Here is a 22437-nt window from a genome sequence, read left to right on the forward strand (position 1 = left end):
CGACACAAAGTTTGACACAAGTACAGTCACGCTTTGTTGCCTTCAGGGAACTGAAACTACCTGCAGACACTCTCTTCCCAGTGAGGACGCATTCTGATGACCACTGAGGGGGGGGGGGGGGGGGGGGGCACAGATGTTGGTCTCCTTAGACTATGTAACTGGAAGCTGTAGAAGGGAAGCTTCGAGTAGCCTTGATGCATAACTTGTCAAGTATGTGTGTCAACATCTATCGTTTTGACGCTGAAGAATAGTTAATTATTGAGAACCCGATTGTTTTTTCTATTTAGTATCATTCCCTCTGCATTACTGATCATCAAGGAAAGATTCTTGTCATCTCCGACCACCCAATAGCTTTTCTCCACCAACCACCCTCCCTCTTGTTTCTCTGTTCCCTCACCACTGCTTTCCATCAAGTCATCACGCACCTTCTTCCTTTCTCCTCCTCCTCCTCTCTCTGTTAGTCCCCTTTCTCCTCCTCCTCCTCCTCCTCCTGTTGTCCAGAGACGAACACTTCCCAGCGGAGCGTCTGCAGTGTGCTGCCAGTCTGTGAGCTGGAGAGACACTCGCCAGAGGAACCTTCAACAAAACTTACTTCTCCAGCCACTTCTTGTATTTCTTCTGACTGTGGATGCAAGCGGACCTACTTTTTCCCCCGAGGATCGATTCATTTCCAGAGCCGCAAGCCGCAATGCTTCCATTCTACCTCTTGACTCTTGCTGGTGAGTACTTTTTGCTGGTCGTACCAGTGCTGGTGAATGAGGGCATGTTTCTGTTAATGCCAGTTGCCATGATTCATTCTTACCATTCCCTCCTCCCCACCCCCCCGTTTCTTTCCCTGTGTGCAAAGCCACCATCCAAGCCCAGAGCCAGCGGTTGCCCGGCTCCTGCAACTTTGAGTCTGACACCTGCGGATACACTTCGGATGCAGACTTGACGAGCTGGAGCCTGAACACAGATGGTACTGGGAGACGCGCCACGCAGCAGCTTCAGTCTTCCGGCTTCTCTTTTTTTTTTGCTTCATTGTTGCTCTTTTAGTGGCGTAGCTGTGGTGTTGCCATTGTTTTTTGGTGCTGGTTTTGGCCAAACGAACAACGCATGCTGGTGAAAAGAAGCCCATCTGGTCTGCATTGATTCCAGCACCTCCAAACATCTGGAGTCAATGAAGTAACACATGTAGGCTTTCTCGCGGGGTTGGTACTGCAGCTGATACGGATTGTGCTCTCTGCATGCCAATATCTACGTCATGACAGTCAATATTTATGTCATCAAAGCCCAGAGATGAGTGTGGCTTAAATCATGTGTATATTGCACTGTTCTTGACACTATGCAACCATCGCCAAGTTCATTCTCCCATGCCGTATCCGTATGTATCCAGAATATGAAGAGAGGTCCAGCTGCAGATATCTGGACACAGATGCACCGTGTTGTACACGCAGCAGGAACCTGTCAAGTGAATTGTGACATGAGGCAGGCCCCGATTTGAGAGGTGGAGGTTATGTTGATGTTACAAAATACTCAGCTCTCTTTGAGTCATTTAAAAAAAACCAAAACAACTAAATCCGGCAGTCAACCATATTCAGGCCAAAAGCACAATATATTTGGTTCTCCAGTGCCAGAACATATGATTCTCTGATACCAAAATCCTTGTTATTTTTAACCTACTCAGTGGTGTACTGCTTAATGAAAACGGGCCTACTTCCTAAAGGGGGCAGAAGAGTAATTTGTGGTTTTAGTGGGAAATTACATGCTGGAACTTTTTCCTGCCAAACAACAGTTGGGTGAAGTGACTGCGTGTTGTCACACTTCCAGCAGAAATCGCAGAAACTCCCCCTAAAGGAGACAATACGCATTTTAAAATGTATGTTAGCGTATTGATTAAACACATAAGATTGCACGCGTTAAACTAGTTTAATTTTGGAGGTGTTGTGAGACTATTCTTGAAGGTTGGACAGGCAGGTTTTAGTTTCATCTAGTTTTCATATTTATGCTAAGCTAGGCTAACGCTGTCCTGACTTCAGCTCTGTAACCCACAGCTGTAATATCCGGCATAAGTAGTAAGAAGTAACTGCAACCAAAAACTACCTTCACTATCAATTGCTGATAAATAAATCATCTGGTACATAACATCTAATAATGAACAATGAAAAGTGTCAAATCCTCATACCTGACCTCATGGAACAAGCAAATTGAGCATATTTTATTTTCAAAGTTGGCCTTATATCAATTTGATGAATATGGCTTAATTTGCTTCTGCACTACTGAAAGGGGTTCTTGTTAAACTAAACCCTCTCTACATCTACGCAGTTTAGACTGACGAGGATGTCGTCATTTTAGCATCACTGTGGCCTCCACAGTAGCGACTATATCCGCAGCCAGACTGTTGGAAAAACTTGGTTTTTATTACCTTTTTTCCCAGCATGATCCTCGCCCCGCTGCCAGTCTTCAGTGTGGGAAGCGGCAACCACTTTCTGTCTTTCTCTTTCTGGCTTGTGAAAAGGTCGGTGTAGCCAATGGCGTGCTCAGTGTCTGCCCAGTTATTCTCCTCCCGCAGTAATCCAGCACGGCTCAGGCTGCAGGAGAAGTCACATCCACTATATGAAGCATTTTATGTACTTTTTCCTTGTCTGAAATCAGGAGAGACAATGATAAAAACGAATACGTCATGATCACTTATATTTCACAAGTGCATTTGTGTAAATACAAATATTTAAAAACGCATTGGCATAAAATAGAAAGTAAACATCTTAACCAGCATTAAATATGAAATAAGATTATTCTCAGTGTGAGCGCGTGTTTGTCCAGAAAGGAGCTCTAAAGCAGCGGGACATTCCACAGGGACAAATGATGAATGGCCGACAAGTGAGGACAGTCCAGAGGCCCCGGTAGTAGAAAGCAGAAAATAAGAGTTTCTGTTATGATGGGAGCTGAATTCAAAATATAGCATTTTGAACTGTGATGGCGACACATATTAGCACTTATCTTATTTGAAGCCTCGCGGGTTATCAAATATTGTCTTTATAACCACCTAATCCTCTGAGAATTACTTTACTTTGTGCCAAGCAATTGGCTTTGTGTTCCTATATTGAAGGTAAGGCCAAAAGAGGAAAGAGAAATCCCAGAAAGTTTCATTATAATCTTCAGCTCAGCTGGCGTTTCTCCAGCCTGAATCACTTTGTCTCTCTCACTTTGTTGAATTGGAAAATCAATTCAGAGCTTCGGGTGGATTCATCCCTTTACTGTTTTGAGACCCTTTAAAAAGGATTTAACTTCACAGAACTCTTTATAGTTCAAACAAAAGAAACACTATTGCAAAGACTTTCACAAAGGTAGGTCACATGATTCCTGCATTCCAGTTAGAAGTGTTTATAAGCTTCAATATCTTTGAGGATTAGTTTGTGTATGTGGCAGCGTAGTAATACAGTTTCTATTTCATATGACCTCTTTTTGAGACTGGGTACTTTTTTTAAATGTCTTTGTCTACATATTTGTAGTCTAACCACTGCATTATGATGGATACTGACAAAATGAGATGCAGAACATTCAAGTCTCTGCTTTAGTATTTAAAATCAAAGTTGGGAAAAATGTAAGGAGTTTTATATTTGTAAAAAAAACAAACATGCAATATAAAACCTCTTGAAAAGTGATTTGACAATATTTTGTCCCTGTAGACTAAAAAAAATACCTTTTCATTTCAGGGCGCTTTGTTTCAGTGGACGCGGCTCTGAGCAACGACCAGCAGGCGGACACAGATGCAGAAACTGGGCCGCGGACAGAGATCGCCGGCGCCCTGCTGAGTCCAGTTGTGGAGCAGGCGGAGTGGAGCTGCCTGAGGCTTGTCTACCAGATCAGCGGGAAGGGAAGCCTGGAGGTCCTGCAGCGCACCGAGGGGAAGAGCTTTGACAAGCCGCTGTGGAGCAGCCAGGCGTCCTCTGACAGCTGGGTCATCTCGAGCATGGACCTGCAGAACGGTACCGAGCCGTTCAGGGTGAGATGGTGGAACAAAGAATCTTTGTTTGAAACGGGGGATAACCTGGCTTTTTCTTTTTAAAAGAGGTCAAATGACTGAATACAAACAGAAAGTTAATTCATTAGTCAATTTGAAACAGTTAGGAATCATGCAAATCACACGTAACAATAACATTTAGGCACAGAATGTCCTTGTCTTATTACTTTTTTTGGGCAATTAGACAATTAAACGTTGAAACAAGTCCAAGTTGTGCATAACTATAAATCCAGAGCAACTGTTTCTAAACAAAACTGGCTTCCATTGCCTCTTTTGTTTGGCGGTGGAGGGGCACAAGACATATTTCATGCTGTTGTAGACAGGACGAAAGACAAAGATTTTATATTACACAGGCAGGCCCAAATATAGGCCAGCACACACACACATTATCCAAACAGTGTGGGAACAGTGCAGCACATGTTTATATTAGATGCAGAGGCAGGGCTTACTGGGACAGGGCCTACATAATGGCTAGTGGGGTCTCTGCTCTGTGGGCCCCTCTGTGCATAAATTTATTTCAGTCCAAAGTAGAACCAGGTGAAAACATGTCAAATGTAACAGCCAGACTCTGAACATTGATTAAAACTCTTTTTTTAAATACAGTTATGCTTTCTTTCCAAAAATCTGAAGCGATGATTGATACCAACTGAGAGCCAATTCTAAAGAAACTACGTGATAAGTGCTGCATATCAAAAAAGCGGACTATGGACGGAGTCTGGATGCACTTAAATTAGCTCGGACAACCAGGAAATAAATAAACAATGCAACTCCCACTAAAACATCTATATTAAACAAACCAGATTCATCGTTTAAAAGATTTATGTTTCACTTTGAAGAGAGCCAGGCTTGTGCTTCTGACCTTTTCTGGCCTTTATGTTAGTTAAGCCATTCCTCAGCTCTACGACTGCAATGTTAACCCATTTAAGGCACGGACACCAGTCTTTATGTACAAGAGAGAAAGCAAAGAAATGTTTTTCCCAATGAAAACAAACAAATCTGTTTTCCTAGAAAGCTTTTTTTGTCAATTTCAGAAATTTGGAATATACTCCATATATCAATTTAAATTTAACACAATAAATAAAAGCATGCTATTTATCCATCTAAACAACCACAAATGACCCGTTGGATCATGATTGTTCCAATGCACGCTCAAATTTCACGGGTCCACTCCCTCTAACTCCAAATACCTTTGCTGATTTCTATGATGTCATTGGCTATGTCACTTCCCAGCAGGGTGGCCGAGTATTGCTGAACATGTGTTGTTGGTTAGGTTGTTATTGAAGGTAAACCTGGACGGAGCGCTGGGAGCAGCGTGGCCATCTTTGAGATCCACATCAGCTCCGGATACTGCCTGGGTCAGTGACTCCACACATACATCACGCACACGTGTTTCTTAAAACCAAGAGGCTTGGATGCTCATTGTCAGCATGCAAGATTTAAAGCCATCTGTGTGCTGTTCCTTCATCTCACACACACACACATGAACATTGTTGGGACATTATTAAGATTAAAGCCCTTTGCACCCAAACCCCTAAAGGCAGCTCTTCTTTCTGCGTCTAGAGTGTGATTTTGAGGGATCTCACCTGTGTGGATACAGTAACTGGTGGAATGCCAATGTAAACTGGTACGTGGGAGGAGGCGGCGGCCAGCTACTTCACAACAACATACAAAGTGACCACAAATACCACAAGACGGGTGAGTGGGATTCAAATAAATGTGTCTTTTATTCAACGACAGAGCCCTGCACGTGTCCTTCTGGACAGATTAAATTGTACATTTTTTTGGGCCATGATTGTTGTGTGCGTTCTAGGATCAATTCATTCAATGTCAATCTGAAACATGTAGAACACCATCAACATTATCCTTCAATTTCTGAGCTCTGGGCGTGTGGAACTTGTTCTATTCAAACAAGGCAGGCTGACCTGTGCTTTCTGCACGGCCCAAACTGGATAAAAGTAACAAACAGAAGCTAAAATGTTGTCAGTAGTTTTTTGTTTGGCGGATGTTAGAGCTGATTCAGCATTGACTCACCCACATTGGAACAGCACAGCATCACCCTTGAACCCCCGCTCAGGTCACATGATGTACGTGGACTCCATCTACGCCAAAACGTTCAGCGAGGTGGCCACGCTGGTGTCGCCCATGACGACGGTGCCGATGTCCGGCTGCCTGAGTTTTCAGTACCAGCGAAGCGAGAGCAGCTCGAACCTGTTCGTCGTTTACGCCAGAGACCAGCTGGGTCAGTACCAGGAGCTGTGGAGAGCAGACAGAGAGACACAGAGCGGCGCATTCGTAGAGTGGACCCCTGCCCAGGTGGACCTGAAGGCACCGTACTCTGTACAGGTCAGCAGGAGCGGCTCAGGTCTTCTTTACCATTTTAAAGATCTATGCGATGAATTTGACATAAAAAGAAATTAAGCGACTGAATAGGAGATGAAGCATCCCATTTCTGAATGTCTGCACTACGTTATACAATATTTAATAGAAAGGAAAGACTGTAAATTTACACGTGGAATATAATGTTCATGAAATTACCTCCTATGTTTGCATCTGCGTGCACACAGCGGCTTGAATCTTTGTCTATGAGGGTCTTTCTTCCTTTGCAGGTGGTCTTTGAGGTGTCCTTCAACAGCGCGAGAGGCGGACGCGTGGCAGTTGATGACATTTCCTTTTCTCCAGAGTTCTGCAGCAAAGACACCGGTGAGCTGCAGTCAGCTACTTTATGTTGTGATTTTAAACAAGTTCATTTCAATGTCATTACATCTATGATTGAAGGACATGATGAAACCGCTAAAATCTCAAATGTTTGGAGGACACAAATGTGAAATATAGATGTATAGAATATTAATGCTCTCTGTGATGTTCAAAGTGAAGTTTTGACACAAAAGTTTAACATCCAACATCATACATTTGTTCCACAGAGCCGACCTTTGACCCCTCCATCGCCAGCTGTGACTTTGAGGCAGGTTTCTGCCGCTACATCCAGCACCAGGGGGTTTTGTCGTCGTGGAGGAGAGTGTCTGTGAAGCCCAACATATTCAGGAACGGAGACCACACTACGGGGGCAGGTGGGCCTCAACACCTGGTTGCCTAAACGCTACTATCACATCAAAATCTGTGCAGTTGGAGTTGCATTGTGGGATGTTTAACTGTTATGATCAATAACAGGTGCAAGTAGTGATGGGAACGCTCATGGGAAGCAGATTTACGGAAGAATGAAAATAATTCTTCTCCTTGCAGGATATTTCTTGTTGTCTCATTCCCAGCTGAGCCCACGCTCGGGTTACGTCAGCCGGCTGATGGGACCGACCCTCCCGGGCAACATGAAGTACTGCTTGAGATTCTGCTACTCACTGAGAGGTGGGTGGCACCCGAGAACTCTCCGGATGGAAGCACGTTCACTTTGTGCCGCGAGTGAGTCCTGTGCTGTGGATTCTTTTCACTGACTCACCAGACATAAATAACTGTGGCGACTGCAGGTTTCAACCAGACAGACCAGGCGCTTGCTGTGTACCTGCAGCAGCAGCAGCAGAGCAGCAGCCAGGAGAAGATCTGGACTCAGGGGGAGAATTCCAGAGGGTTCTGGATCACAACGGACGTCACCTTCCAGACATCACAGCCTGCCAAGGTCAGCAGAGAGGAGGTGGAGATATCAAAACAGTCGGCATACAGTGGAGGATGAGTGCATAGAGAATGAAGAAAGGGAAGGTAGTGAGCGAGGAAGGGAAAGAATAAGTGGAGAATGAATGAGCAAGCAGGTGGTAGGAATACACAATAAATAATGGAAGGAGCAAAACATAAAAAGGTCAGAAATCACCTGTCTGTTGTTTTCTCCTCTGGGGAACAAGAAAGTCAAACTTTCCACTAAATGTGGAACTGCCTTGAACTTGTATCCTTTTTGACGTCCATCAGGGGGCGACGTCCATCCTTTCTGCAACTAGGCCTCCGCTGATTGTCTAGATTCTTTGTTTTTAATCTCCAGTTTCAAGTCATTGGTCATTTTAATTCTTTCAAAAAGGCTTTTCTGTCCGTTAACTTAATTATAATTTTGGTTTGTGAAAATGTAGCAGTGGGTCGTACAGATGCAAATGTGATGCGATGGTGGTGGAAGAAATGCCCCACTTGAGCCTTCAAAACCAATGTGGGAATTCATTCACATTCAGTGGACTTCTGATCTAAACTAATGCTAAAATTACAGCAGAAACAGGAAGGGACTATTTAAGAAAAGCTAATTTAGGAACAATTCAAGGCACCAGCGCATACAAATTCAAATAAACCAATGGATGGATTATCAAAATAAAAATGAGGTGGAAAAAAAAACAAGGGACGGAAGCAGCACAAGCAAAGAACGACAGAAACGACAGACAAAAAAACGGCTTAAGAGTTGATATGAGAAGTAAAAAACGTTTTAATGAAAAGCTTTACCGACGTTCTCGTGAGGATCTGGAGTTCTGCTCTGGGATATAATTTATTTACCAAACAACTCTTGCTGGAGGACACAGTATCGTCATCGTGTGTTCATGTGAACGATAATTAATTTATCCCGACCCCAAAGCGTTCAAAGACATTCTCTACACAGGCCTTTTCCTCTCAACTTTACGCATTGCACCGTTTTTAAAAACCGCTGCTTGATTATTTCCCCCTCATGAGTCACACACAACCACGACAAAGTGTTTGCGGTTTTAGTTCAATTCTGAAGTGGCGCTAGTTTGATTCCTCTGGGGCGGGGAAGGGGGGGGGGGGTTGCTGACGTTGATGCCTCTGCTTACTGTTTAACTTGGCTCTTCAGTTGGTTTTCGTGAGCACCTGCAGAGGTTTCTGGGAATGCGGCTCCGCGGCTTTGGATGACATCAACGTGAGCCTCGGAGACTGTGAGCAGACAGCAGGTAAACATCTGCAAGATAAGCTCAAGAGTAACCAATCAACCATAAACTCAATGTTTTATTCACTGTAAAGTGTTTCTTCTTGTACTTTACTGTAAATGTTTCTGTTGCAGGTGTGTTGTCAATGTCTCTGCCAGGACACTGTGACTTTGAGGCGGGTCTGTGCGGCTACGCTCAGGACAAGCAGAGCGACGACGCGGACTGGCAGAGGAGGAGGGGACCCCCCCCGACCTCGTACACCGGCCCGAGAGGAGACCACACCACGGGACTGGGTGAGGGTCCCCTGATTAAACTCTTACTCGTTGGCACACGGGCGTAGCGGAAAGAGAGACACTTGCGGTGCTGTTGAGACGTTGACTTGTGATTGACAGGTCACTACCTGCACATGGAGGCGTCGTCCATGCTGCCCGGTCAGAGGGTGCGTCTGCTGTCTCGACCTCTGAGGGGCTCCAAGGGGCCGCAGTGCCTGCACTTCTACTACCACATGTACGGCTCAGGGACGGGTCAGCTGGGCATCCGCCTCCGCACGGATGGAGCGGAGGCGTTGCTGTGGCAGCTGAGCGGCGAGCAGAGCATCGCTTGGCTGAGGGCCACAGTGGAGTACCACAGCGACAGCCAGCATCAGGCAAGAGTACAACAAGACGTCTTCACGTAAAGCCTGTGTTCTGTGAGACAGTTATAGCAGTTGCCTTATGTACTTTTTCATATGATTCTATCATAAGTTTAAGGTATGAGATTAAACTGTTGTATTACACATAAGGATCTGAGGGCTTCTTCCTCCTCTGCTATTCGCTCACGGTGAGGAATGTGTTTCCAGATTGTGTTTGAGGCGACCAGGGGCTCATCAGTTAGGAGTGACATCGCCATTGATGACATCATCTTGGAAGGCGGACCTTGCCCCGGTAAAGAAGCTACAGTATCTTACAGATATTTTCACAACACACTGCTACGGTTAAAACATTGAACAAAAAAGTGCTACGTATACGATCAATAGATGGTGGTCTGAACCGATTTCCTTTTGAATCCCCCCCAGAAATGGAGATCAAAGCCACCGTGGGAAGCTCCAATAAGATTGAGTAGGCAAGAGGACGTCTGCTGCGTAGGATGCATTAAGCCCTCTTCTTTCTTTTTTTTTGTTGCACATTACAGGCTCCGAACACCTGCCTGTCAATCAGAACGCGCAGGGACGTGGTTAGAAATTATCCTTTCACGTAGTTCTGTATTCATGGAGCAACACACATCGTGTCTTGATGCATTAGATTAATGCTTATTACTTAAATGAAGCTAGAGGTTTATCCACCATTATTTTAGTTTTTCTCCTCATTAGTAAATGCTAAAGTCAATACAGCCTAGCATACAGTAAAATGCCAATAAAAAGGAAAAGATGTGTCATCACTTTGGGGTCATTACTAAAATTTGAGTAGTGAGACAATAATCCAACCATTTTCAACATGTCCCTAGTTAGGCCCAAATAACTAAGAACAATGACAGCGAATTAGTGCGCAGCGAGCATTACCGATTCTTATCGCGATTCATTGCACGAATCTCTGGAATGAATCGCGATTAATCGCAATAATTAATTAAAAGGTGCACGGTGCAGTTATTTGTGCAAACAATTGTAAGAAATAAGGTGCTTTATAACAGTAGTATTCACTTAGAATATTTATTAGAGAATAATATTTATTGTAATTCTACATTTTCCACTTCCAGGGCAACTTACCACCTCAATCGTTATAGAAAAACCCTCCACGATCATACCATTATAGGTAACTTTTATAAATCTGAAAAGGTATTTTCAGATTTATAAAACACTTTCAGTGATGCAGGTTATTAATAACGTTGGTTCTATCAACTCCCGCCGTAGAAGAGATTTAAAATGCAAATTACTCAATTTTTCTGTGCCCGTTTTTAGTTTCGGTTCTGTTATGTATTGAGAGCCAGTGAGAATAATTAATGAAAAACTTGACGCATGGACGCGTGATAAAATGATTGTCGGCCTTAAAAATAATAACGCATTAACTTACCTATCCCTACACAGAATGTTGTGAATCCACTGTGATAATGACAAAAGCAAATAAGTCAGATGATACAAAGATAGAACAACTGTATTTAGATTCATTTTAAACCGCATACATACATAAACTGTACATTTCAATGAAAAGGGGACAGAAGCTTTCATTTGGTCCAACAGAAGTTTGTTACATGATACAGGTCCCGTCGTTCAGGTATTTCATGGACTCCATCTGCTGCGTCATTGCCAGAACTTCCTGAAATCCTGTACTGAGCCCAGACATGTGCTGGAAGTAGGCCTCCTTTTCCACCTGCACGGACAGATTATTCACCCCGGCGTCTTTCAAAATGGCCGTCACCTATGTGGCAAAAGATCAAACAGAATTGTCAATATCCTAACTTAACATTTCACAGCGGCCTGCCTGAGGATTCATTCAATTACACACACACACACACACGATCAAGCAGAACTGCTGCAAGCTGGCATGAAGTTAAGTCCGGTCATAAAACATCAGCACGACTCTGGATTCTGCAGTTTGTACCGACCTGCTGTACGATCCTCTGCTCCACCACGCCGGCCATGATCTGGAGGTGGATGGTCCCAGCCATGATGTTGGCTGAATGCCTCCAGAAATGAGGGTCTCTGTACGACAAAACTCCTTCGATCTTCTCAACCTGAAACAGCACCAGGAAAACTGTTCAGCCTGTTCGTCTGCTGACGGGGAGGTCGTATCGCTACTGTCGTGGGGGCCAACGATAACGCACCTTTCTTGAATTTGGATGAGAATACTTCAATACATTGTCATTGGTTTGAAATAAATGGGCACTAACTTCTAACTTCTTTTTAATTTATTTATGGAGGGTGGCAACGTGCTGAGAAATGGCCCATCTTTGATCCAAACTTTAAAACAGAACACAAAACCTCCTTGTTCCCGATGTCATTAGCTCCACCATCACCTGTCACAGAAAACTGCAGTAACCCCCTCGCGTGGGACCCCTCACCTTTTCCAGCGCACTGTTCAATTCCTTCTCAATTTCTGGGGGAATTCGTAGAAGAAGAACCTCGCACGCGTCCTTCAGCAGAGGGATGACGCTGAGAAAAATGAGCGTGGCGATGAAGAGCGAGCAAATGGGGTCGGCGATCAACCAGCCGAACTGACGGATGAGGATGGTGGAGATGATCACACCGACGCTGCCCAAAGTGTCAGCCAGGACGTGGAGGAAAACACCTGCAATGAAAAGAAAGAAAGAAAACATTTTAAATTTTCAACAATTCTAGTCTGCAGCATTTTGTGAGTGCGGCAACGCAAGCGCACACCTCTCATGTTAGCGTTCATGCCTCCACCCGCGGAGCCGGGGGGCGGCCCGTGCCCGCCGTGGCCGTGCCCGCCGTGGCCGTGTCCCCCGTGGGAGTGGCCGTGCTCGCTGTGGGAGTGGCCGTGGTGCGAGTGGCCGTGGTCGTTCGACGGGCACGTTTTGCCGCCGTGGGCGTGAGCGTGAGCGTGGCTGAAGGCGCAGATGCCCACCAGGTTGACCAGTAGCCCTCCCACAGACACCGGCTACAGGAGACGAAAACAAAAAACATGACACACAGATTTTAGAGTGATGTTGGGCTACTATGGGAGATCATTGATAAGACCGGAAGTTCCACCGCTATCATCCAATCATAATTAGAAATATACATTACAGCTTTTTTACGTCAGTTTGTTCCAAAGCTCATCAACACACACTTTAAATGGATCAAAGGTAGTAATCTTTGACCCATCAGATCCTTTAAACATAACGTTAACGCCATCGTGGCGTGTTTTCAGGAGGTCACAAGCAGCTACAACAACCACAGCGGGAAACTTGTTCTGGATATCAAGCACATTTTACAATGTAAAACCTTTAACTAAAACGATGATGTTATTCTAATGAAAAGAGGCTAATGCTCATTTCTTTTAAACACCACACCACGGTCAAATCACCATGCGACAGATCAGAACATAGTCAATGACTGTTATTTAAGTACATGAGCAGGTTGGAGGACCACACGTTCAGTACAGGACGGTGTACTCACAGTCAGCATGTCTGTGTTTATATTGGGAGGATCCAGCACACGGCTTACTGACTCCACAAAGACAAAGAAAGCGATGACCATCAGGAACAGGCCGTTGATGAATCCAGAAAGTATTTCCACACGACCGTACCTGCAGCAAAAGAGAGCGAGAGACTACTTTCAGATCCAGCTGGATTTTGAAATGCCCAACAATCTCCCAATGTCTTCTTACCCATAGGAGAAGATCCTGGTGGCTTTCCAGCGCGACATGAGGGCAGCGAACAGGCCGAGGACTAATGCAGAGCAGTCAAACAGCATGTGGAAGCCGTCAGAGATCAGTCCCAGACTGTTGGTCCAAACACCATAGAACAGCTCCACGAAGGTGAAAGCCTGGAACAGAGCAACACACTCAATATAACGAAAGAGAATGTAACGTGAAAGCTGAATCTACACACCAATCCCATGTATGAAAGTCTGAAACTATTTTCTAAAAACAAAAGTTAAAAGTGATTGACTCCTTGAAAATATTATGAATAAGGCTTCATCTTTGAGTTGAGAGAGTTGAAAATATCCAATCTCTAATAATATGTCCTGTGCTTTCCATAATGTTTGTGATGTATTAAGGGTTAGGGTTATCTCTTATTTTGAAAATAAGAGATCCATCAATATCCCTGACAAATCAAATCAATAATTCGTGTGATGCTGGTCACGTCCCACTTTGCTCACTGTGCATACCAGGTTGAGACACAGGAAGTAGAAGATCTGTCTGGAATCGTATTCCTCTAGGATCTGTTTCAAGGAGTCTTTGATGAACCGTGGGAGCGACTGAGATGTGTGCTGCAGGGCGTCACCCATGAAGTTGTACAGAGGGGTCCCTTCAGGCGAGTAACCCACCAGGGTGCCTTTCTGACCTTTCTTTGATGGAGATGAGAGAATACTGGAAGCTGCAGACAGAGATGGATATTTAAGATAAACAAAAAAAAAAGGAATTTGTGAAGCGCTTCAGTGAGAATAGAGGTACATAACTATCCATAAATGCTTTGGCGGTGCTGAGATAAGGTACGGTCTCCTTCACTTACACATGATGAAGAAGATGGCACTGACTATCACTCCTCCCGAGAGCACATGCTCTGTGCTGACCTGCTGGGGCGGTTTGCTCATGGAGCGCAGCTGGTCGGTCAGCGGGTGGGTCCAGAAGTTCGCCAGCAGCAGGGCACTGAGGAAGAGGGCGATGGCGCCGTAGCGGGCGCACCTGGGCGTCTCCATCTTAGTGTTGCAGATGGCCTCCACGTAAAACTCCAGGATGGTCACGGAGAGGATGATCATCCCAAATGGCAGAATGAGGGACGACCAGGATTCTACTTTACTCTGGCGTTGAGAAAAAGCAGCCGGTTAGGAGGTCAAACAAATCACCCGAGTGACGTAGAGGAGGACCAAAAGAACGGAGGAGCGCACAAATACGTAGAAAAAGCACATGGCCTGTGCACTTACGTCTGTGGTTAATGAGAGCACTACGACCCAGGGGAGCAGCACAATAGCCGAAACCAAGTTGTCGAGGGCGTAGAGGCGCTTCGCGCCCCCAATTTCCACTGACAGTTTCCTGGAGGCCGTGTGAAAGCCCACCTTCAGGAGCAGGGAGGCCACCAGCAGCACTACGCCCCCCTGAGGGGAAGACAGGGGGTGGAATCTCATTCAGAAAGCCAAAGTAATACATTACTATGCTTCTGTGAGCGGCAGTAAACAGAACCTTCAATGCATAACACAGCTTTTTGCTTACTTTATGATCTGCAACCCCTAAAAATGCGATGGCTGTGTAGAGGAAATGAGTGAGCGCGCTGTCATGATGGCCCTCGGCTGGTTGAAAGACAAGTCAAGGCAATCACAAAGTAAAACAGAGGTACACAATACACACACACACACAAACAGATCAGGGGGGATAACTGTGGAATAAAAGAATAACGCCGCCCTCCGTGAGAAGCAAGGATACGGTGCTCCGCCATCTTTGCCATGAGATCGTCGTTGTCAAAGAGGAGGAGGCAGATCACGGCGATGATGAAGAGAGCGGCGCCTCTGGTCTGCGTGAATTCAGACAAACAACAACAGAAATGCATTTCACACATTTCTACTACAGTGATCGATTTAGCTGAGGCAGGATACACAATGCAGTGTCTTGTAGTGTGCACAAACCAGTGAACTGAGCCTCTTACCTTGGACGGCCCCCCTCCGGAGCTTGTGAACAGGACACCGAGGAGAGCAATGACCACCACATCGCTGTGCTCAAAAAGCAACAAGGTCCTGTGAAAAAGCAGACACACATTTCACATCCTAAGCGCCAAAGAGTCTGCATGAGTAAACACAAAGATATAAATACACTTAAAGACTGACTCTGACATTCCACCCGTCACTTTCTTTCATTCTGCACACGTCACTTTCACAGTCTCTTTTGTCAGTGCACTTGATTTTTTAATTCTTAAATATTTTTACACACAGATTTTTAACTAACTTTATTGTCTTATTTTAAACTAACCCATAGCATTAGGATTTTATTTTATTACTTGTGCACTGCTGTCTTGTCTATTGTTATACTGTCTACTGTCACGCACTGACCGCCAAGTCAAATTCCTTGTATGTATCACATATTTTGGCAATAAATGTTTCCTGATTCCTGAATACAACACAAATATCTTACGTGCATGCATGCAGCATTGTTGCCTTTATAAACTCTTAACACACATTATTGGTGGAATTTTACCTTAGAGGGCCACAGAGAGTCAGACCGAAGAAGCCCAGAAGGGATATGACACAGCTGAAAACAGCATGCTTTAGTAACTTTATCCACTGAAAAGAAAACAGATTTAAAATGAAAACAGATTATTATTATTAATAGTTTAGGAGGGGGAATCATTGATTTCGTTTTCTCTATTTGAGGCAACCAAGGGAATGGTCAGCGACGAGGCGTTGATACAATGTGCTTTCATGTTATAAATCTCAGCCTTTAGAGCACGGGACTCAAATATTATGTCGAATGAAGCAGAAATGACAGATTAAATAAAGCAAGAGGTGGAGCACAGACAAATTGAAGGGTAAACGAACCTGTCTCTTAGAGATGACTTTGCCTGAGGAGAAAGGCTTTTGGAAGAAAAGCAGAACAACAGCACTCCTGAGAAAAGAGAAGAGTCCCTGTCAGCATGTTGTCACCCTCCAGAAGTAAATTAAAGTTTAATAACAGTAACACATAAAATACATACCCTAATTTTAGTATGAAGATGAACTGGACAATGTGAACAACCTTGAGGATATCATAAGATTCAAAGATCCCCAGAGCCTTGAGGACCTTGGTGACGACCAGTAAAACGATGTATCTGGTTAACCTGAGACAAAGAAGAGGTTTTACAATCCCACTTAACTTGTTTTTGTTTTTTGAACATTGCATCACATATACAGTACCAGTCAAAAGTTCAATTGAATGGGGAATTAAATGTCAACAAAAACATAACGGTTGGATGAGATCAATGTAAAGTTATTGAGACACATACCTGGAATTGGGTACTTCCACCATGCCCAGTTTCCCCCTGGACAGCACGTTGCTGCTGTATTTGTCTTCCATCTTCAAGCACCCAGTCTGTCCACTTGCAGTATTTATGTCCCCAATATCCGAAACATCACTGTTACCCGAATAGTTAAATTAACCCACGGCCCATTTTAAAGAATAAGTCCGGGTTCGTTATTGCTTTCAATCATTCTTCCGTTTAAACTTAACTTCTAAACTAAACGCCACACAGGCATAAACCTCCAGACACTTGACAGCTTCCTTTGCCTGTTCGCTTGTTAGCCTGCTAGCTTGTTAGCCTGCTAGCCTGCTAGCTATCCATCTGGCACGTCAGTCGAGTTGGAAAAATGGACCCAAGGTTTCTGGCCTCAACGCCGTGGACGCCAAACAATTACCTGTACTCTCCCGGTCACAGCTCGATATTGAACGAGTTGGTTTAGCTGACCACATTAACAGTTCTCTCAGAGTCCGTAATGAAGGAATACAACATCCAAGCTGGCCAAAAAGCCAAAGCACTTCCGGACACGGTAAACAAGTCCACGTCACGTGTGTTTATCATTCGGGAGCGTCACTGCTGCGCAGTTCCGCTTTCTGCGCAGCGCACCACGAAGAATTAGAATTAGAATTTAGAACCAAGTCCAAATGATGAGATACCAAGCAATGTGTGTGATTTGGATTTGTTTGAAAACTATTGACTAGTTCCTTAATTTTTTCAAAATGTTCTCAAAAAGTGCAATTGATCAATGTATATGTAATGTGAAACAATATATACACATCACTTTTAGGTCAATATGTCGACCTGACATCTTATACCAACCAATTTGGACCTACAATCTCATATTTAATACTCAACCTTTAGATGTGGGATCTCGGCATTTTGACTTAATAATTTTGAGTAAACGGACAATACAACTTTCAAACAGCACATGAAAGAAAGGGGAGACAAGATAGGTATGAGCTGTTTTTATTGTTGGTTAGATGAATTCAATCAATAACACAGATTAGTCAAGTGATTTTCAATGTGACATTTTAGTTGCATCCAATGCACAGCTTTGGCTGGGAGCAAAATGTCAGGGAGCTCCACACAGTCCAAGCAGAATAGCCTGATAATGTCCTTTAGTGTCTTTCTGTAAAACAGAGAAAACATATGTGCTCAGCGAAAATGCTCTGATTGAAAAAGACAGATTTTAAAAGCAGCCATGGAAAAATTCAAATGATTCATTGGTATGAAATTTTACCACTATGTCATCCTGTAAGCTGACACTATACATGGCCCTGTATTCCTCCACAATCTTCTTCAGGTCGACCTCGGAGCGGCTAACCAGCACCCTGATCAGTGTGTGATCGTGTGTGCCGATGCCCTGTGAGAACGGAGAAACGGTTCACTGAAAGCATACCAGTTGCCCTATTGTGCATGTTTACTACAGTGTTCATTTTGAATAGTTTAAATGATGTATTGGGTTATACTATATGTACTACATCTGCGTGTGGCATCAACCAATCACTACAGTTGAGCAGTGATTTCCATTAGTTAACATTTCTGGTGACCAGATCTCAGAACTATCTGAGTTAAGCTACAGAGTAGGGATTCATTTACAAGCTTAGTGATGATTAGTAAAGGTACTTTTCACATATTATTTGTATGGGAATGCGACATATTTTGCTGGACTCTTTAAGTCTCGCCTTAGAATAATTCCAAGGGAGGCATTTGAGAGAAAAAGAAAAAAAAAACATGACATTGTCCAAACTAAAGAAAGGAAAAATTAACTTGATGAAAACCACATTCAGCACAGAATGTCTCAGGAAAAATAACACACGCTGACACATGTTGAGCAAGAGACGGACACATTCACACAAACCTTCATAGCCAGATGGAGCTTCTCTGCAAAGAAAGCGGGTGTGTTCCAGGAGCATTTCACTAAACGTGAAAAAGACACACAAATATTCCCAGTGAACACATGCAGTGTGTCTGACAGCTCCGTGTTTCTTTATTGACTTTCATGATTTCATGATGTGCCTCTACGCAGGAGACCGGGATGTGCAGGTAGGATTGGGTCTATCCTGTGTTTGTTTCATGCTATTCTCTTCGCTGGTGGTTCAGATGGAACCTTTCTTCTTACTTTGCATCTTTAATATAGTTTGCACTCCTTCTATTTGTTCTGTTTCTTTTCTTTTAACACCCCCCCCCCCCCCCCCCCCTCCAGGGTTTTCCCAGAGTAACGTGTTGCACAACTGTAAAAACAACTCATTTTTGGCTACTTTTATATTTACGGAGTCCAACTCGTCACACTTCTAGCAGTGCACTTTGAGTCCAAATGACCATCCATACATTCGCTCATTTGAAAATTATTGTGTAGAAGTTCTTGAAAACCACTGGTCAGATTTCAATAAGATTTACTTTGGAAATTCAGGGTCTTTGTGTTGGATTGAGGTGAACTTTTGACCTTTGCTCCGGAGTCACTATTACACCCAAATGATTTACAGCCCATGAAAACATTGTTACAAATTTGAAGAATTCCTGCATACGAATATCTATAACTGAATACGAAACTCTCAGTTAAAGTTCGTTTATCTTTTATGTGAAATAACAACACCAATGTAGGTCCACTTTGATCACAGCATGATGTCGATTAAGAAACGCAAACTCTGCCTTCATGAAAGGTATATATATATATGATATGAGACCAAATTAGGAAAGAAATGAGGAAACTCTCCTTACCAATGTCAATGAGACATTTCTCAATGTCTCCCCTTAGCTCCATTTCCAGGGCTTTAGGCAACTTGACGTCACTGACGGTGGCGTACTGCTGGAATGCTAACAGGTAAACAGACAAACAGGTAAATGCGCTGCACTTGTCAGACAGAAGGATGTTTCTCAAAGAAATGATTCATGTCCAGGTATGACATGAACAAATATCTCTGGAATTAAAAAGACAGTCAGAGAGGTTTTAGATGTGACCTGCAGGAGTTGACGCTCTACACGAGCATTGATCGGCCCTCTGAAATAATATATCTGCTTAAAGAGACTTTCTTAATACAAACACCCTAACAAGCTCCATTTTGTTTCTAGACTGCTGGGTGTGTTCCACCGGTTACCCGACAGTGTGGTTCCACCAGCTTTTCCAGAAGTGTACGTGTATGTATACTCTTTGTAAGGAAGGTTTCGGCGGATTCCGCCTCTGCTAAATAAACCTGAAACAGCTGAAGCGTTTCTAGAACTCACTCTTTGAGAGCTGCGGCGCGCTCCGCTTGGTCAGGATGTCGATGAAGACAGAAATATTGATTCCTTTGGTTTTCTCACCGGCCTCGAACAGAATCTACGGGTGGAAAAACAGTGACACGCCTTTACAAGATGAGATTGTTCCCTGCGAAACGTTTACATGAAAGTATATCAAGGTTAACAACTGATCCTACAAGTATTGTGTGCATCAATCTGTTCTCCCTGCCGCAGACACAACAATGTCGCCCGGGAAACACGATCCTTCATCACCACCAACTAACACCATTTGGTTTGTTGTGAACCAACTGTGCGTACTCTCACATGCTAGTATAGTATAACGCTCTCTTCGACATTTAAAAGTAGATTTTACCTCAGCGTCCTTTTGGGCCAGACTCATGTCGACTTCCTTGCTCTCGTCTTTGTTTGCTTTCAACATGGCCAGGAGGGCCGAGGTGAAGTCACCACCGGTTTCATCCTGAATGACCGTCTCCAGCTCTGTTTTGTACACTGCAGGACGAAGAGCATTACAAGGACATCAGACTGTGCAAGGACGTGTTTGGGACATCGCGTGACTGCAGTGGCACTGTGCTGTTGTACTGCTGCGCGCACCAGAGACACTTGAGAGTGTCAATCCGTCAACTGTTCCAGCAAACGTCAAGGCCTTTCAGGAACTCAAAGCTCAGCCTGCTCCCGGATTTAATTTACAGTGAGTAGCTGCATTGAATCGGGCCAAACCTTCGTTGAAGACCCTTTTAATCTCTCGAATCTCTTGGTTTGATCTTGTTGCCAGAATCTCCACCAGAATGTCTTCATGCGTGCCGAAACCCTGTCGGAAAGCAGCAAATGCTGAACGTGACTGCATTTAAAACTACGCAAGCATAAAAAATATTAGTGATGGAAAAGAAACTAATCTCCCAACAAACGCCAGATTTGGAAATAATTGATGATACTAAACTGCTGAGTTACCTTTGTGGCCTTCCTGAGCAGGTGGGCATCATAGTGAGTCGGGTCCATGAGCAGAGCCAGACACACGTCCTCGAAATCTGACCTGAGAACAGACTTCAGATCTGCTTCCAGCTTCTGCAAGACACAGGGAGCAGCAACATGACGGCGTGAGGGGGCTTCTCTCCACTGTAATCGTCACCTTCCACAATGGAAAATAACAGCTGTTATTGTAAAGTTATTGTTGTTGTGATTAGAACTTTTTTGATACTAGTATATATATGTACATATATATATATATATATATATATATATATATATATATATATATATATAACATATATATTGTTATATATATAACAATATATTTGGCTGAACGGCTGTCACCACTAGTAGTAATCCTCTTGCTTCCAGACATCAGCAGGAGGAAAGTACCACCAGTTTTTAGGGAGAATCACGGGTCGCAAAACTGACTCTTCTGTCTGTTGCCATCAACAACCATTCAAAGCTCTTTAGCCACGATGATGCTGTTCGTACCAGACAAAGCTGAGTCGGTGTATCGGATTTGCTTTACTATGGCTAGAAAAAAGATGATAAATGCAATTGAAAGAAATAAAACCGTTAAACAACTTGTACAATGTGAACAAAGTGGGTTTGGTGTGAGAAAGTCAGAACAGGAGCTTTAATTTGAGTGCAGTGGATTTGGGTCGAAATCACATCATTTGACCGTATTTGTTTTGCAAATCCCTAAAAGCTGAAAACACTTTACATTGTAAGGTCAGCGGGGGTTCGCTGGACATTTCCTGTGTCGGTAGACTTGTGTGTCGTTCATTGCTGTTCATCTTCATGAGAAGTGAATAACTCACCTTCCCAGTGGACGCTTCATAAACCACTTTGATCTTCTGTCTCTGCTCGTTGTTTCTCTTCACCAGGATTGCAATGATCACATCCTCGTCCACGCCTGTGAGGGACAAGTTGTGCTTTGGCTCAGTTTTGTTAAAGCGCTTAAAGCAAAGCTGAAACGTGGAGTCCTTATAGAAGAAAAAACTACTTTAAAACGATGAAAAGCTGAACTAGACTTGAGTGAAACGTTGTGTTTGGATAATTTACGTTAAGCCATCACTTACACCATCGACCCAACCTTCAAAGCACGGGGACGCTCTCAAGGTAACGTCAGCGAGCACACGCACCTTTACTCTTGATGGCGCTCTGGAGGGTGGCGGCGTCTTGGCTGGCATTGAAGTTTGGATACGGAGTGACTGTTCCATAGTACTTTGGTTTAGGATTATCCTTCACCTACAACAACAGGCGGAAAAGGTTCTCAGTTCTGAAAGATGGTTTTTGATTTGCTCCATTACAGACAGATTCGCATTAACTTCCACACATCGGACTCACTTTAACGGTGTCGTCGGCTGGGTCTGCTTTACGGAGAACATCTTTGAAGAATTTCTTGAAGAAAGACATGTTTCCTTGGCTGTAAAGTTAGAACCAGAAACCAAAAAAGTGTTTCTGTAGAGGGAAAAAAAAGTTGAAAGTTGAGTTGAATATTTCATATTTAAACATGAAGAAAAACTCACCTGTGCTGCAGACGGCCTTCCCACCCCGATTTGAAGATCTCAGGTGCCGGTCTCGGTATTTAAGTCCCTGCAGTGGCTCCACCCATCTCTGAACACGTGATTTTCACACAGGTTTGTTTTCACCTGCAAAGGATCGGCCTGCCGCCTCTCAGAGACAACATTCCTTCCCAGGCGAAGGAGGTTTGGTCGCTTCTGACAGGTTCGGCGACTCTTC

The 22437-nt window shown here is 43.9% G+C and overlaps 3 protein-coding genes across 4 annotated transcripts; 1 reads left to right on the forward strand and 2 right to left on the reverse strand.

The window, feature by feature from the left end:
* Positions 1–397: 397 nt before the first annotated feature.
* LOC120831498 (MAM domain-containing protein 2-like) lies at positions 398–10281 on the forward strand. Its single transcript, XM_078088189.1, has 15 exons — positions 398–719; positions 848–958; positions 3696–3985; positions 5274–5358; positions 5564–5698; positions 6078–6346; positions 6610–6703; positions 6925–7071; positions 7244–7363; positions 7483–7631; positions 8793–8889; positions 9000–9158; positions 9258–9511; positions 9704–9788; positions 9920–10281. The coding sequence occupies exons 1-15, from the start codon at positions 629–631 to the stop codon at positions 9964–9966; spliced, it is 2133 nt and encodes a 710-aa protein (XP_077944315.1). The 5' UTR covers positions 398–628; the 3' UTR covers positions 9967–10281.
* Positions 10282–10973: 692 nt separating this feature from the next.
* slc30a5 (solute carrier family 30 member 5) lies at positions 10974–17062 on the reverse strand. The gene is made up of 16 exons (XM_040196958.2): positions 16471–17062; positions 16183–16305; positions 16028–16094; positions 15687–15772; positions 15142–15229; positions 14922–15009; positions 14712–14788; positions 14426–14596; positions 14014–14302; positions 13670–13878; positions 13167–13324; positions 12956–13085; positions 12215–12455; positions 11899–12125; positions 11443–11571; positions 10974–11255 (listed from the first exon to the last, which is right to left on the reverse strand). The coding sequence occupies exons 1-16, from the start codon at positions 16539–16541 to the stop codon at positions 11085–11087; spliced, it is 2325 nt and encodes a 774-aa protein (XP_040052892.1). The 5' UTR covers positions 16542–17062; the 3' UTR covers positions 10974–11084.
* Positions 17063–17432: 370 nt separating this feature from the next.
* Positions 17433–22329, reverse strand: LOC120832365 (annexin A1). 2 transcript variants are annotated; one of them, XM_040198597.2, is made up of 12 exons: positions 22224–22329; positions 22042–22155; positions 21837–21942; positions 21513–21607; positions 20671–20784; positions 20440–20530; positions 20075–20211; positions 19708–19801; positions 19204–19299; positions 18344–18402; positions 17723–17845; positions 17433–17611 (listed from the first exon to the last, which is right to left on the reverse strand). In XM_040198597.2, the coding sequence occupies exons 2-12, from the start codon at positions 22108–22110 to the stop codon at positions 17555–17557; spliced, it is 1041 nt and encodes a 346-aa protein (XP_040054531.1). In that variant the 5' UTR covers positions 22111–22155; positions 22224–22329; the 3' UTR covers positions 17433–17554. The 2 variants fall into 2 exon arrangements, with proteins under 2 accessions (XP_040054531.1, XP_040054532.1); XM_040198598.2 differs by having other exon boundaries at positions 22042–22120; positions 22224–22277.
* Between the last annotated feature and the right edge of the window lie 108 nt (positions 22330–22437).

The sequence above is a fragment of the Gasterosteus aculeatus genome, chromosome 14 (genome assembly GCF_964276395.1).
Source record: "Gasterosteus aculeatus chromosome 14, fGasAcu3.hap1.1, whole genome shotgun sequence".
Lineage (NCBI taxonomy): Eukaryota > Metazoa > Chordata > Actinopteri > Perciformes > Gasterosteidae > Gasterosteus > Gasterosteus aculeatus.